The 17,787-nt window shown below is 34.0% G+C and overlaps 1 protein-coding gene and 1 long non-coding RNA gene across 2 annotated transcripts in view; both read left to right on the top strand.

The window, feature by feature from the left end:
* The window catches only part of LOC145287728 (uncharacterized), a 128,173-nt gene extending 124,019 nt beyond the window's left edge, over positions 1-4,154 (top strand). The window contains exon 2 of the long non-coding RNA XR_013869185.1: positions 3,895-4,154. This is a non-coding gene — a long non-coding RNA (uncharacterized LOC145287728). The remainder of the gene's footprint in view (positions 1-3,894) is intronic.
* A 10,101-nt stretch (positions 4,155-14,255) lies between these two features.
* LOC145287724 (NADP-dependent malic enzyme-like) overlaps positions 14,256-17,787 on the top strand; it is a 195,380-nt gene continuing 191,848 nt past the window's right edge. The window contains exon 1 of the mRNA XM_080135477.1: positions 14,256-14,591. Within this exon, the coding sequence (XP_079991603.1) occupies positions 14,551-14,591 (41 nt within the window). The 5' untranslated portion in view covers positions 14,256-14,550. The remainder of the gene's footprint in view (positions 14,592-17,787) is intronic.

A 17,787-nucleotide genomic window follows, 5' to 3' on the forward strand; every position in this document is an offset into this window, starting at 1 on the left:
AAGATAAGTTACTTTTCTACCTAACTGGATATGTTTTTTGTGTTTTTATTCAATGTAACATATTTATTCAGCTCGAAAAACATAATGTGTTTACCGATGTATTCGAAAATTCAAGATGGCGTCTCACACCCTCTTTAACACCGTAAGTTTGGGAAAAGGTGTTATAAATAAAAAAAACTATACAAAATACTATTAAAAACCCGCCGAATATATGTCAACCTATGTCACAGTAACATATATTGAGCGAGTTTTTAACAGTATTTTAACTGGCTTTTTATTTATAACACCTTTTCCCAAACTTACCGTGTTAAAGAGAGTATCAGACGCCATCTTGAATGTTCCAATACATCGGTAAACACTGTATGGTTTTCGAGCTGAATAAACATGTTACATTGAATAAAAACACGAAAAATATATCCAGTTTGGTAGAAAAGTAACTTATCTTGCCTTTGATAACAATTATTTGTTATATATTTGTTTTTTTTGACAACTTTTTCGAATCTATGTGTACAGTAATACAAACCCAAAATGTTTTATTTTGTTTAAACAAAAAATACCTTTACTAAAGTTATGGTTTTCAGTAGTAAATAAAAAACGCAAGAATTTATTTTTGCTCCTTTTAAAGCATCGTAATTTGTAACAATAAAAAATAATTTTTACAGTAACATTACTAAAAAAGCCCCTAAAGTCCGTAATTCTCGCATACTATTCAGGAAATTAAAGATTCAATTAGATTCCTATTTCAGTCGCCTAAATTATTTAGGGTGAAATGAGTTTAGGAATTTATAGCCAAACCTAAATATTTAGCCAAACCTAAATATTTTTTTTTTTTTGGTAAATATCCAGATACGCTACTACAGAACACCGACCACTCTAATTTGTTGGGGGGGGGATGATGTTGGGGCGCGCGCGGCAACATCACATCCGCCCCCCCCCCGCTCGCGCCCCCAATGTACAAAGTAAAATCTTCGGAAAATGTTAAATGGTGTTCTAATTGGTAAATGTCGGTGGGTTACTTACGGAAAATTTGAAAATTCGATGTTCCAGGTAAAAAAAAAAAAAAACAGATAAATTACCCCCCCTACTCCAACTTGGTGTGCTTTCCTTTTCTTATTTTATTTCTTTTTCAGCTAATTTTAAATTTTCCACCCAAAAAGTGCTATAATGTATTTTTGAAAATTAGAAAATTCGGGTTTGTATTACTGTACACATAGATTCGAAAAAGTTGTCAAAAAAACAATATATAACAAATAAATGTTATCAAAGGCAAGATAAGTTACTTTTCTACCTAACTGGATATGTTTTTTGTGTTTTTATTCAATGTAACATATTTATTCAGCTCGAAAAACATAATGTGTTTACCGATGTATTCGAAAATTCAAGATGGCGTCTCACACCCTCTTTAACACCGTAAGTTTGGAAAAAGGTGTTATAAATAAAAAACTATACAAAATACTATTAAAAACCCGCCGAATATGTGTGAACCTATGTCACAGTAACATGTATTGAGCGAGTTTTTAACAGTACTTTATCCGGTTTTTTATTTATAACATCTCTTCCCAAACTTACCGTGTTAAAGAGAGAATCCGACTCCATCTTGAATGTTCCAATACATCGGTAAACACTGTATAGTTTTCGAGCTGAATAAACATGTTACATTGAATAAAAACACGAAAAATATATCCAGTTTGGTAGAAAAGTAACTTATCTTGCCTTTGATAACATTTATTTGTTATACATTTGTTTTGTGACAACTTTTTCGAATCTATGTGTACAGTAATACAAACCCTATTTTTTAATAATCTAATGCGGGTGTGTGGGTGCCAAATACTTCCAGATTTTCTAGAATTTCCCGCTAGATTGTAAACGAAATCTCCAGATATAGCAGGAAAACCGCTAAATTGTAACACTGGTCACGTGACAGGAAGCGGTAATAAATAATTGTCCCTAAATGAAAAAAATGGCCTCTCGGTACAAAGAAAACCACCTATTTATCATAGAAAAATTAAGTATAATGTTATAATTAAAAAGAAATATATAAAAACACACATGGATATAGTAAACATATTATACCAAAACATGGAAGCCATCCATCCAGTGGTTTTTTAGACAATTAATTACGAACGAGCCAACATTTACATTTATATATATATATATATATATATATATATATATATATATATATATATATATATATATATATATATAAGAGATTGGTTATATATATATATATATATATATATATATATATATATATATATATATATATATATATATATATATATATGAACAAATTATTAATAAAACATGTTAATATTAATAAAACATGTTAAAAAAACATCTTGAAAAAGAGTTAAAAACATATTTAATTTTAAAAAAGGAATCATAAGATAAGTGGATAGTCCTTAATCTGCGGAGTTTCGAAGAAATACTCTCCTTCTCATCAGAGGGCAGGAATTAGCAAAATGCGGGATCGGATTTTGCATGTAAAAGTATTTAATGAAACCACAAGTAAGTCACAGATCTTACTTGGTTAAAAAAAGGGTGAGGTAAGGGGAATAGAAGGTAAAAGAAAAAATGGTAAAAAGATTTCACATGAATGGATAGTCCGGTGAAGGGTAAAAAATCCAAGAATGGTAAAATCCAAACACGGTCGAATTAAAAACTTCCAATCCAACAGGTAAGTTCCAAATGGTCCAAAATGATACAAAAGGCAGAATTCCTTGGAAAAAATCACAAATGGAATAAGTTCAAAATCATTAGAAGAAAAGGTCAAATGTGCACAGAAAAAGCACTGGAGAGAATATTTAAAACACGTCTGCCAAGACCGGAAGAATCACGTATACTTGATTCTTCCGGCCTTGGCAGACGTGTTTTAAAAAAAATATATATATATACATATATATATATATATATATATATATATAAAATAAAAAAAAAATGTTATCAAAAGCTAGTTACTTTGCAAAACTTAATTTTTGCTAATTGTCTTTGAGAATTATTTCCACTAATAATTAATTTTTTACCTGATCGTATTTCGTAATTTTTTTATATGTTCATTACTGTGACATAACAATTAAGTCAATACTATTGGTTTCATTTGAAATTCAGTATTTCAATTTTCAAATTTTGCTATTATCATGAAGAAGAATCTGTAGCAGCCGACAGCCGCTACTAACAAGCAAAGCTACTTCTCATAACTTCGAGATTTGAAATCTATTTCTCCCTGGCTTGTCCAATCACAAGCCAACTTCCCGTCACGTGACCGAGTATATAAAAGGCAAAATCACAAACCCTTCTCTCTCTTTCATTGTGCTCTGTCCAGAAGCACACATCGTATTACAAGCTAGCTATATTTCTCTTCAAACTCCTACTTGCTTCCACGTGCCGTACCCAAACGAACATTCTTTGTCATGCTAAAGAACTGTCCCCGTTGATACGACTCACACACACTCATAACAACACGGCAACGCACTGAAGCATTTGCCCTTTCTTTCTTTTAATCGGCTTCCTTTGTACCGATGGCTACTAGCTATAAACACTATTGTCTCCCTCAACATGCCGACAATATATAATTCTATCTTTAAATACATGGAACACTTTTCTCTTTATCAACAAACTCTTCACTATTATAATACAAGTGCATATGAACACTGAACTCTCGTACTAATACGTTTCTTTCTTGTACTCTTCTAATAAAGCTACTAACGAAGATAGCAAATAAAGTTTATTAATATAGAATGAAACTTCCATTTCGTTGTTGTCTCATTTCTATATTTATCACGTCGGGGTCACCAAATATTTTTTAAATTTCTGTATAAATTTTCCTGTATTTCTTGTATTTTTATTCATTTATTTATTTTTGTAATTTCTTTTTATCTCAACTTTTTTCAGCCCACTCCATGCAGTACCTGTTTCAGTACCTTTTCAAGCAGCTCGTTCCTGCAACCACTGCTCCTTGTTCCAGCAGCTCTTGTTCCTATCGATCCAGTCCTTGGTCACACCCACATAAACCAGACTTACATCCTAACAACGTCCATTGCAATCTTTCTGTGATGTCATTCCATGATCTACACATTCCAGTTTCTAGTTTATCAATCTGGCTTTTTTCTTGCTCTCCAGGTTCTAAAAACATCTGTTCCTGCTGACCCAGTTCTTCCTCTTTATGGAAATAGGCATGAAACCAAACAAAAACGAAATTTGATTACTGCAAAGACAAGAGATGCCTATTGACCTTAGACTTGAAATGGAAAAAGGAATTTGGAGATCAAGCACATACACACATTCCAGATTAGCAGAGAACAAAGAAAATACCAGGTCGGACTTTGTACACATATATTGATTCTGATGGAACAAAGGAAGAATTTGTCAATAAAAGCAAGAGGTCCGACGAACACAAAAGACAGAGAGAGGTGTACGATCGTTACGTTGTTAGTTTGTCAACCACAACCTCCACTTTTCCCCACCCTTGCTCGACACGTCCTACAACCACTGACAGGCCAAATAATAAATAAATACAATTTTATTTATAAATTTTTTGGATTCTCAAAACTGCTGAAACTGCAGAATATCTTTACTAGCAGCATGCATATTTGTAAAAGTGCAACATGATTATATATCCGTGGCATATTTGTAAAAGTGCAACGTGATTATATATCCGTGGCATATTTGTAAAAGTGCAACGTGATTATATATCCGTGGCATATTTGTAAAAGTGCAACGTGATTATATATCCGTGGCATATTTGTAAAAGTGCAACGTGATTATATATCCGTGGCATATTTGTAAAAGTGCAACGTGATTATATATCCGTGGCATATTTGTAAAAGTGCAACGTGATTATATATCCGTGGCATATTTGTAAAAGTGCAACGTGATTATATATCCGTGGCATATTTGTAAAAGTGCAACGTGATTATATATCCGTGGCATATTTGTAAAAGTGCAACGTGATTATATATCCGTGGCATATTTGTAAAAGTGCAACGTGATTATATATCCGTGGCATATTTGTAAAAGTGCAACGTGATTATATATCCGTGGCATATTTGTAAAAGTGCAACGTGATTATATATCCGTGGCATATTTGTAAAAGTGCAACGTGATTATATATCCGTGGCATATTTGTAAAAGTGCAACGTGATTATATATCCGTGGCATATTTGTAAAGGTGCAACGTGATTATATATCCGTGGCATATTTGTAAAAGTGCAACGTGATTATATATCCGTGGCATATTTGTAAAAGTGCAACGTGATTATATATCCGTGGCATATTTGTAAAAGTGCAACGTGATTATATATCCGTGGCATATTTGTAAAAGTGCAACGTGATTATATATTCGTGGCATCGATAAACAGATAAATTGTTATAGAGAGAACCGATCATACAACATTACAGTTTTGTCACGAATGACTTAAAAAAAATATTTGCATAGGTAAAACATTTGCTCCATTGTAGTTAGTGTATGTGTGATGCAGTGCATCCACTAATAAGAAAACAGAAAAGACACTACATCGTAACAAACTGGCGTATGTGCGTACGAAAAATAAAGCAATTTTGAGATTGGCCTTTTAAAGAGGATGCGAATTCAAAAGTCATACGAGATTAGTTAAAGATGACTGCTTCGGCTATTTAGACGAAATACAGTGCGTTGAATAATTTGTATTAAATGGTTAAATAATTTACATACATTTTTCTGTTGGTCATCAAAATTTTGCAAATTATTCATATTTTGTTTTTATCCATTTTTTGGGGGGAGAGGGGCTAGCAAGGTAATATATATATATGTGTGCAGAGTGTATATATAAAGTATGTGGTATATACAATGTAGCTTATATATAATGTGTTTCTTTGTGTCGTTTAGTGTTTTATAACTGCTCTTGTAACTGTGTGTATATACCTTTTTACATATATGCATTTCACATATATACAGTTAAACAAGCGCTTAGCCACATCCACATTTAACAGACCTACCCAAGGCATCTCATTACATCTTAGCGACGTCCATTGCAATCTTTTTGTGACATCATTCCATACTCTCTAGAAGAAGAAGAAGAAGAAGAAGAAGAAGAAGAAGAAGAAGAAGAAGAAGAAGAAGAAGAAGAAGAAACGGTTACAGATATAAAACACAGAAAAACATCACATGGAATCATGAAAACTGGAACGGTATAATTGTAAGTTAACCCCACCCACCCTGCGGTGCTGCCATCCGCAAACCTTTTTTTTTTTTTTTCATATGTCACGATAAACAGGTGCCACACGAAATAAGTGAGGATCAAGGAGGATGGAAAGATCGACGAGAGAGAGAGAGCACTAGCCAGACCTCCATTGGATGAGTGTAAAGAGGACCGAGACCTTGGGGAGGCTTATTACCACACAAATTCTAATGAAGACCAATGGCCGCTGCCAATGGGAAATCATTGGTAAGCGGCTGTTATGATAATGCAAATTCATCTGCAAAGGTTATCAAAAGAGGTGGAGAGTACTGGAAATCTAGGGAGACTTGTTGTCACTCAGGCTCCAGAGAATGCCACAAGTTGTGACGTCATTCTATGCTCTCCAGATTCCAGTTTCTCGGTTCCTGTCAATCTGACTCTTTCCTGTTCTCCAGGTTCCGGAAATGCTCCTCCTGCTGTTCACTTTTCCAGTTACCTCATTCCTATTCATCCAATCTCTATTGCTGATTAGGTACATCTGTAGCATAAGCAATGCCGGACGATGCCAGATAACCTTGCTAGCCTAGGATAAATTGGTTGTTTGAAATTAACTTCTATTTGAAATAAATGGTTATGCAGATTCCATGAACAAAGCTCCTTTCCCATGCGTGGAATACTGTTCCGCTGACCTGCTTCCCAGTTGAATACAACATAGTAGCGTTCAAATCCAATGTAAACAAGTTCTTGTTGAGCCGTTCCCATAAGGAATAAAACTTCTACCCAATCTACACCATTAACGATTACTACCGTCATCTTACACTCATTAACCCTTATCCTCGAATGGCCTTTGGGTCTTGATAAGTTGTATCTCACAAGTAAAAAAAATATATATATATATATATCTATAAACTAGAAAAATGGTTAGAAAAATAGTACAAACAAAATGGGTTTTAGAATGATTATATCATTAACAATAATTTCAAAATACGTCTGACCTCTAGCAGTCTGACGTAGTCTGGCGTAAAGCTCACTGAAGATGACGTGGATCTTAGAATGAAACGTGGAGATTGAGTTAGTTAGAGGAGTTGGGTTTTGGGAGCTAACAAGTGAAGTTGGGTTTCTCCGAATGACCAGGAGGCGGCTCGAATCCAATAGACTGGAATTGTGAATAAGAACAGTGTTTGCAACTTTGAGTCGAAACGGACTACTGGAATAAAGAAGTATATTATTTATCAATGATTTCTGTGTTGTTTTTTTTTTTTCTTTCTAAATCTTTATTCCAGGTCCGATGGTCCAAATAGGTGAACCAAGAACTGGCTGAATGGAACCTATCAGACGAGAAGGTATTGTTCCTTTCAATGTTTTGCAATCTGTATATTTCTTCTGAACAGTTCCTTGTTTTTTGGGGTTTTTTTACATGATAATCACCATTTATCAAAGCCTGGAAGCCACTCGAGGATAAGGGTTATTGTGTGTACACTAATCAATGGGATAGTATCATATTAATTGTTAGTATTGGAGATTTGATAAAGTGTCTTACTTAAGTGTGGGGAGGCGGTTAATCAGGAATTTGTTTATGTTGGACTTGAAGACATCCAGGTTGTAGTCAGGTGGGAAACCGGCAAACGGAACAGAGTTCCACAGGCGTGCACTTCTAAGAAAGAAGCTTCGTTCATGGAATCTACGTTTTGATTTTGGCACAGATAATGAGTTAATGTTATACACACGTTGACATAACCACTAGACGATCAATATAAAAATATCTATAGTTATGTATTGACACACAAACCCAAACATATCTACGGACGTCCCAAACACTGCATATAACATATCTATCGATTCGGTTCCCACGAGATGGTTAATGAATTCAGACACGTAAAATATATGTCCACACACCGGCTACACATCATTTCGTGTCCTCCCAGTATTCCTGCTCCTCGAGACATCATCAATCGACTTCCTCCAGTTTTTCTTCATCATTTCCTCTTGTATTTATTGTAAGATAAATACAACTTTATTTTACAATTTTTATCTCAAACATTTTAATTCGTAATCGACCAAAATACTCAACCCTGTCATAAGAAGGCATTTTCCTTATAAAAATGTTATGACAGTCCATTTTCCTAATAAAAATGTTATGACAGTCCATTTTCCTTATAAAAATGTTATGACAGTCCATTTTCCTAATAAAAATGCTATGACAGTCCATTTTCCTTATAAAAATGTTATGACAGTCCATTTTCCTTATAAAAATGTTATGACAGTCTATTTTCCTAATAAAAATGTTATAACAGTCCATTTTCCTTATAAAAATGTTATGACAGTCCATTTTCCTTATAAAAATGTTATGACAGTCAATTTTCCTAATAAAAATGTTATGACGGTCCATTTTCCTTATAAAAATGTTATGACAGTCCATTTTCCTTATAAAAATGTTATGACAGTCTATTTTCCTAATAAAAATGTTATGAGAGTCCATTTTCCTAATAAAAATGTTATGACAGTCCATTTTCCTTATAAAAATGTTATGACAGTCCATTTTCCTTATAAAAATGTTATGACAGTCCATTTTCCTTATAAAAATGTTATGACAGTCCATTTTCCTTATAAAAATGTTATGACAGTCCATTTTCCTAATAAAAATGTTATGAGAGTCCATTTTCCTAATAAAAATGTTATGACAGTCCATTTTCCTTATAAAAATGTTATGACAGTCGATTTTCCTAATAAAAATGTTATGAGAGTCCATTTTCCTAATAAAAATGTTATGACAGTCCATTTTCCTTATAAAAATGTTATGACAGTCCATTTTCCTAATAAAAATGTTATGACAGTCCATTTTCCTTATAAAAATGTTATAACAGTCCATTTTCCTTATAAAAATGTTATGACAGTCCATTTTCCTTATAAAAATGTTATGACAGTCAATTTTCCTAATAAAAATGTTATGACGGTCCATTTTCCTTATAAAAATGTTATGACAGTCCATTTTCCTTATAAAAATGTTATGACAGTCAATTTTCCTAATAAAAATGTTATGAGAGTCCATTTTCCTAATAAAAATGTTATGACAGTCCATTTTCCTTATAAAAATGTTATGACAGTCCATTTTCCTAATAAAAATGTTATGACAGTCCATTTTCCTAATAAAAATGTTATGACAGTCCATTTTCCTAATAAAAATGTTATGACAGTCCATTTTCCTTATAAAAATGTTATGACGGTCCATTTTCCTTATAAAAATGTTATGACAGTCCATTTTCCTAATAAAAATGTTATGACAGTCCATTTTCCTTATAAAAATGTTATGACAGTCCATTTTCCTTATAAAAATGTTATGACAGTCCATTTTCCTAATAAAAATGTTATGACAGTCCATTTTCCTAATAAAAATGTTATGACAGTCCATTTTCCTTATAAAAATGTTATGACAGTCGATTTTCCTAATAAAAATGTTATGACAGTCCATTTTCCTAATAAAAATGTTATGACAGTCCATTTTCCTTATAGAAATGTTATGACAGTCCATTTTCCTAATAAAAATGTTATGACAGTCCATTTTCCTTATAAAAATGTTATGACAGTCCATTTTCCTAATAAAAATGTTATGACAGTCCATTTTCCTTATAAAAATGTTATGACAGTCCATTTTCCTAATAAAAATGTTATGACAGTCCATTTTCCTAATAAAAATGTTATGACAGTCCATTTTCCTTATAAAAATGTTATGACTGTCCATTTTCCTTATAAAAATGTTATGACAGTCCATTTTCCTAATAAAAATGTTATGACAGTCCATTTTCCTTATAAAAATGTTATGACAGTCCATTTTCCTTATAAAAATGTTATGACAGTCCATTTTCCTAATAAAAATGTTATGACAGTCCATTTTCCTTATAAAAATGTTATGACAGTCCATTTTCCTAATAAAAATGTTATGACAGTCCATTTTCCTTATAAAAATGTTATGACAGTCCATTTTCCTAATAAAAATGTTATGACAGTCCATTTTCCTTATAAAAATGTTATGACAGTCCATTTTCCTAATAAAAAATTTATGACAGTCCATTTTCCTAATAAAAATGTTATGACAGTCCATTTTCCTTATAAAAATGTTATGACAGTCCATTTTCCTAATAAAAATGTTATGACAGTCCATTTTCCTATTAAAAATGTTATGACAGCCCATTTTCCTAATAAAAATGTTATGACAGTCCATTTTCCTAATAAAAATGTTATGACAGTCCATTTTCCTAATAAAAATAAATAAAATATTAAAATATTCTATCTAGAACTGCTTAAACATTGTCTTAATTGCTCCCCGTTACCCGGGAAAATCTCATCAGTATACTCCTTATTTAAGAATTCAGGTGATAGCTCATCTCCCTCTCAGTACAGGCCAATAAGTCTCCCGTGCGTCATGAGTAAAATGCTGGAATCTGTGTTAAATAGAGAATTAATCAACCATCTCAACAAAAATAACCTTCTTAGTGACACACAATATGGTTTCCGTTCTGCTAGATCTTCAGCAGATGTGCTTACAGTTATATCTCATAGGATTAGTGAATCGCTCGATGGAGGCAATCTTTCTAGGGCAATTGCTCTTGACATATCTAAAGCCTTTGATAGGGTGTGGCATAAAGGTTTACTTCACAAGATCTCGAGCTACGGTATAGCTGGAAATGTCTTCACATTTATTAAATCATTTCTCTCTGATAGGTTCATAAGAGTAGTGGTTGATAGGCAGAAACCAGAAGCTCTCAGTATTAATGCTCGAGTCTTCCTGATCTACATTAGTGATCTTCCAAATCACATCCTTACATCATTCGTAGACATTTATGCTGATGACACTACTATCTATGGTAGCACATCTAAGACTGTAAATGACCGAGTTCTCTCTGATTCTCTCTCCTCTAATCTTGAGTAAGTGGTACAATTGGGAAAGATGTGGTTGGTTACTTTTAAAGCATCTAAAACTAAGCTTTTATCTTTACATCATCAACGCTCTGATCCTCATCTGGCATCAGTCACGCCATGCTGCAAAGGTAGATTCTTCTTGTCCTATCCGTTATGAACAGAATCCATCAGTAACCAAAACATCTCACTCGATATACTGCTCAGATCCTGATAATAAACAAGAGCAAAGTTTTGCTAAAGTTTATTTTTTTCTGCCAATGATCAAAATCTTCAAAAAAATATGAGTAGGGAAAATGGCTGAAATATTAAGGAAAATCCTTGAATGCGGAAACTAATACACATGAGCTACAGGTATTCTGGACATACACAGAAACTGCTACAGATGTAAAACACAAAGGGACATCACATGGAATCAAGAAAACTGAAACTGTATATTTGTAAGTTAGCCCCACCTTTTGTGTGTGTGTGTGTGTGTGTGTGTGTGTGTGTGTCACCATAAACTGGCTTCACACCAACTAAATGAGGAGGGTCAAGGAGGATAGAAAAACCAAAGAGAGAAAGCACTGGCCAGACCTCCGCTAGATGAGTGCAAAGAGAACTAATACTTTGGGGAGGCTTATTGCCATACAAATTCCAATGATGAGCAATGGTCGCTGCCAACAACAAATCAATGGTAAGTGGCTGTTGTGATAATGCAAATGTATCTGTAAAGGTTATCGAAAGAAGTGAAGAATACTGGAAATCTGGAGAGACTTGTTGTCACTCAGACTCCTGAATAACACGTGATCATGCTCCTCCTTTCTAACCTATGCTCTTAAATCTGGTGAATGTGATCACTCTTTTCTGTTTTCTTAGTGGCCTGAAAGCCACTCGAGGATAAGGGTTAACGAATGTAAGATGGTAGTTTAGCAAGCGTTGATGGTGTAAATTGGGTAGATTTTGATTATTTACGGGGACGGCCCAACAAAAACTTGTTTACATTACATTTGAAGGCTACCATGTTGTATTGAACCAGGAAGCAGGCCAGCGAAACAATGTTCCATAGGCGGGCTGTTCTGGGAAAGAAGTTGCGTTCATGGAATCTGCGTTTGGATTTAGGCACAGATAGAGTGGGGAAAATCGTATATAGTGGTTGTAGCTAGTCAAGTGTTTTTTTTATAGTCTTTTCTGTCATACACAGCTGGACATTTCATATGCCCATCCACACTCTGTTGCAGAGAGAGTGATTTGTGGAATTCGATGTGGAGTTTAACGCAAACCACAGGGCAAGCAGTTCAGAATTATCCACTGCAAACGATATCATGATGATTGGAGGGAGGGGGAATTGTTGATTGCCCATCGGGTTATGTTTAAAGGTTGCAGTCATAGAAGAACACAAAAAAAATCTGTATATCATTGTTTTTGTCATAGATTACTAAACGAAAAATCATTCGCATTTAAAATCCATTTATTATTATGTATGTAAAATTGAGAAAAGCGTGCTTGAAATGCGTCAACACATAGATAAACACGACAGCAGGTAAAATTTGGTGGTCATTTTGTTTTACTTTGGCTTATACATATAAAGGTTGACACATTAAATACATGCTTTGCTCAATTTTACATGCATAACACTAAATAGATTTTGGTGCTTCTGCATTTAACAATCCACGGTTTCCGCAAAGTTTCTCGGATGTGCTTGGCTACTGATGGAAACAACCGGAAGCAGACAGTTGCGAAATATTAAACCGCTAGGAGAAATGATATGGATTACTACCTGTATCAAAGTGGTGATTGAGGCTGAAGGTGGCTACATTAAATAGACGCCAGCTCTACTACATAATCAAGTTACCTGAATAAAGCTGTAGCGTTGTTTTCTTTAAGGCAACAAATTTATCTTTGCATTTCGTAGTCCAAACAATGCCAATAAGATGAATTATCAATCCACATCTCAAAATTAGAAATAGATGTTTTTGTATTATTTGAATTATTCGGACTACTGTTCTCATCCTGAGTGTTATTCACACAACGTTTCGACAGATGTAACCCCCGACCTTCTTCAGGTATATCTTTTGTCAAACTTGGAAATCTTTTTGTTGAACTTAGGAATCCGTACAGAATCTGCAGAAGACTAGGATATAAATACCCTAACTCGCTACAAGAAAAAATAATGAAACGAATTGAATGAAGGAAACAAAGAACTCAAATGCTGGAATAAAATAAACATGTTGTTTATTTTCTGTTGAGAAATGAAAGTCTTGGGTGTACACGTGTTCATTTGGTTGTTGACGACTACGCGCGTGGAAGGAAAGGGGAATGCAATAGAGAAACGTGAAGTGGCAAGCCGGCCTGTGGAAAGAGAGGGTTAAGCTCAGTAGAGAGTCGCGCACATGTCTGTGTTGATGGACCAAAGTCGAAGGGGAGATAGAGTGAGAAAAGTTAATCCAGGTTATGGAGAGAGAAAGCATATAAAGTGTACGTACGGTCTGATAGCTTTTTGTCCCACATAGTAGCAAGTGGTGTGAGGTACGCATGTGCGTGCGCCTGCCGAAAAGGCACGCTGTCGGTCCGTAGACCGTCCAGCTAGAAAGCTGGTCTGAAAAGGCTGGAAACAGTGGTCTTTTGCGCATGTGTGGATTTCCTTTGAAAGGGGAAGTGACGTTGTCCTTGTATGCGTACGTGTGCGCGTGTATGTATATACACGTGAATGTGAGTGTATGTACGCGAACGTGAATATATACGTGTGTGGATGTGGACGCGTATGTTTGTGTGCGCGTATGTATATGACAAGTAATATAGCTTGAAATGTGAACGCGTCTTTTTGTGTGAGACTAGAAAAGGCTCGCGCAAATCTCATCAGAACCCTTTATTTAATCCCTGGGGGTAGCATGCTCTCGTTCTGTCAGCCATGACTGAATAGAAGTCTCAAGTAATTTGCAATTGTATTCTGAGTGTCGTTGCACCTTCAACCTCCAGAGGAGTGTAACTTACATTTGACAACCAAGTGCTTTATCCGTTGCACAATCAGTCTACAAGATGAGAACAGTAGTCTGAATAATCTAGAAAGAAATACAAATTATCAACCCTCATGTCAAAAATTCAGAACCAGGACATTTTATCTTGCGATATGCCTAAAAATAAAATTAAGAAAAAAAAAAAAAAAAAAAACTGCTGTGTCATGCTTTGTCATAATTTATTTAGAAAAAAGCAACAAGTCGATTCTTTCTGACTGCTTTAGGTTTGCTTTTCTTTTTCTTTCTTTTTTTTTTTTTCTTTTTGGAGGCAATTATTGCAGACGGCGGTGGAAGTATTATCGGACTTGCTAGCAACACAACGTGTACACGGATTATTTTTATCTGAACAATCTTTCGGACCAAAACTTCACCTGTGTTTTGACTGCTGTTTCAATCACAATTTCGTTGGACTGCGTGTGTATTGCATCGACTGAATTGACTTCACATTTTTTTATCAGTTAACGAGAGGTCCTCAACACAATATGGATGACCAAAACGACAAAAAAAGGAACTCACTCCACCGGTAGGTAGATTTGAACAAGGTGTGGGGAGTAAAAAAAAAAAAAAAATTAATTTATAAAAAAAAAAAAGAGAGAGAGAAAAAGGGACGTTCTCTAAAATTTAGGTAGTGCCCCCACCCTCTTTTTTGTTTTTGAGTCTAGGGAATTATTTATACAGAATACGGACGGTGCTGAAATAATACAATTCTTATTTAGAAACCAATTTTCAACGTGAGGAGGAAAGGGCGTTTTGTAAACTATTCTGTACTTTCATCTAACAATTTAATAAACAAAAGACACCGTAAAAATTTAATTTGATTCGAGGATCACACACACACACACACACACACACACACACACACACACACACACATGGCCAACTATAAAATGTTTTCTTTTCAAATTTGTTTATCATTATTAATACCGACAAATTATTTTGAGTTTGCATGCGAGAGGACACATAGCCCGAATATTCCTGGTTGCGATTCAAAGAACAAACTAAGGTACTTCCGCAGTATATACATATATATATAACGCCGGGATACGGCATTAAAAATTAGTAACAAAATACATATACACATGTATATAATCAAATAACATTATAAATAACACCATTAAGGCGCGGCAAATACTGTAATTAGGAGCCGGAAAAACATTGTATTAAACATCGTAACCCGAAAAAGCCGTATATTAAGGCCACCAATCCCTGGGTTCTACCATATATATATATATATATATATATATATATATATATATATATATATATATATATATATATATATATATATATATACACACACACACACACACACACACACAAACGTACCCGTCGTTGACTGGGTTCAAAAATAGCCTACAGAAAATGGACTCTGATTTATGAAAGTATGATAGGTTATGAAAAGGAAGGGTTGTAAAGAGATAGCTTCGAATTTGAGGGTATCAAAACCAAAGCAAAATATGATAAAAGTAAAAATAAAATAGTTAAACCCCATAATTTATTATAACCATACCTGTTCACACTGAAACACTTATCACAATATTCTGTGGATCTATATAAAAAAAAAACTTGTTAAACTTTGTGACATATTTCAATTCTATGGAGATGCGCGAACGAACACTCCATAATTTTATTATACCATATTTCTTCAAACTGAAACATAATTATCAAAGTATACTTACGCAGATAGATATGAAAAGTCTTTATTAAAGTTTGTGCCTATTTCCATTCTATGGAGGCCATGCGCGAACGCAGACCCCACAATTTTATTATACCATCCCTATTTAAGTTAAAACATACCTATCAAAGTATTATTATGTACATCTATATCAAAAACACTTATAAACGTTTTTTTTTTTAATTTTTAAAATTTTTATTGCCATACTTTGTGGATCAGGCGTGTACGCAGACCCCACAATTTTAATGAATCGTCATTATGCCAGATCAAACATACCCATTCCTGTGTCTCGATACATCTTCTATCATTATATGTGATCAGTTTTCTATAATAGTCAACCATATAGGAGCCTATTCGTGACCAGATACACACACAGACGTTCAGCTTTATATATATATATATATATATATATATATATATAAAGGTTATAAAGAAACTTCCAAGATTATGTATATATATATATTCTTGGAAATTTCTTTATGACCTATAAAACTATATTAAAAAAATGCTCTTTGTTGGAATATTATTTTGTCAATAAGTCAATTAATCTTCCGTATCACTGAATAATTTTATTTACATGAACAAACAATGGTACCAATGTTTTTAAAGAGATCATCAATTGTTTACCATGAAACACTGTTCCAGGGATTTAAAACCAAAACAGTACATTAAATCATGGCTCCCCAGCAGTGTTGATCAAACATCACCTCCCTCAAAACACATAAACAAAAACATTTTTGATACTGGACCTATTTTTTTCTTTCAGATAGATTAGGCTAACCAATTCATGTTATTTATAAAAAGATATCTCATCTCTTTCTGTTAATGTGCCTATTATTTACAAACTGCTATTTTTATATAGTGTTTGGTTGGAATTGATTATATAATGTTATAAATTGAATTAAAATAAACAACAAATTCTTAATGCTGCAATATTTTAAGTTATAAATTTATTATATTTTTTACTAGAATATCTTGTCCATTTCTTTTTCAATTTTAACAAGTCCTTTACTTTTCCATGTTTAAGCTTAACCATATTACTTTTCATGATCGTATTTGTCTATTGTAATCCATGATTTTTGCAGGCTTCCAGTAAATTCACTTGTTCTTTATTTAATTTTAGCCTTATTTTTTGCCCCCAAAACACAACATCCACATATGTAACAATAATGTACAGCACTCGTCTGCTTTCAATAAAATCCCCCTCAATTATCTCCCTTTCATTCTTTCATTCTCTCTGTTTCACTTGTTGCTTCTCTTTTCACGAGAGCGGTGAATTAGTAGCAACAGTAGTCACTGAAGCAACGTGGTTGCTATGGAAACCAGTCATAAACAACGTCGTTCACATCCTTACATTTTTTAACGATTTTGAATACCAGAAAATTCATCATAACATTTTTTTATTTAACGAAAATTGAAATTTTTTTCACAATATAGCTGAGAAGGTGATCTATAAACTGTAATAATTGTTTGAAATTTGGTAAAAAAATGAAGTGGTAAAGCTTTAAAGCAGTTCTAAATGACTAAAACTGCTACTTAACCATATATTAAAACACGGTAGTGTTTGAATTATATATATTACATTTTTTTACATTTTCACCCCAAACAAGGCACATTGCCACTTTGGTGTAAGGCGCTACTATCAGGGACATAAGAAGCTACTGGGGTACTATGTAGGGAGTTGGGCAGCAAGATGTCGGTTCACGTTACATTTGAACTTCTGCATGTCAGTACAGTTGGGGAAGCAGGAACCCAGAAGGGAATTCCAAAGTCTAGCGATTCTGGGGAAGAAACTACTGGAGTAGAAGGCTCTCTTACATCTAGGGATCTCTTCTGTGTAGTGGTGGGATTTAGCTTCTTGTCGGGTTTGTCGAGTGTATTTACGTTGTGGGGGCACAAGTACTTGCAGTTCCTCAGAGCATTCACCATCAAAATACTTGTAGAACGGGCAGAGGGATGCAACATTTCATCGATGGGACAGAGGCTGAAGCTTAGATGACAGTTCACCTATTAGGTTGGAGACTCTCTTTTGGATCTTGTCTAG

The sequence above is a fragment of the Euprymna scolopes genome, chromosome 11 (assembly GCF_053919585.1).
Source record: "Euprymna scolopes isolate OS-2025 chromosome 11, ASM5391958v1, whole genome shotgun sequence".
NCBI classification, from domain to species: Eukaryota; Metazoa; Mollusca; class Cephalopoda; order Sepiida; family Sepiolidae; genus Euprymna; species Euprymna scolopes.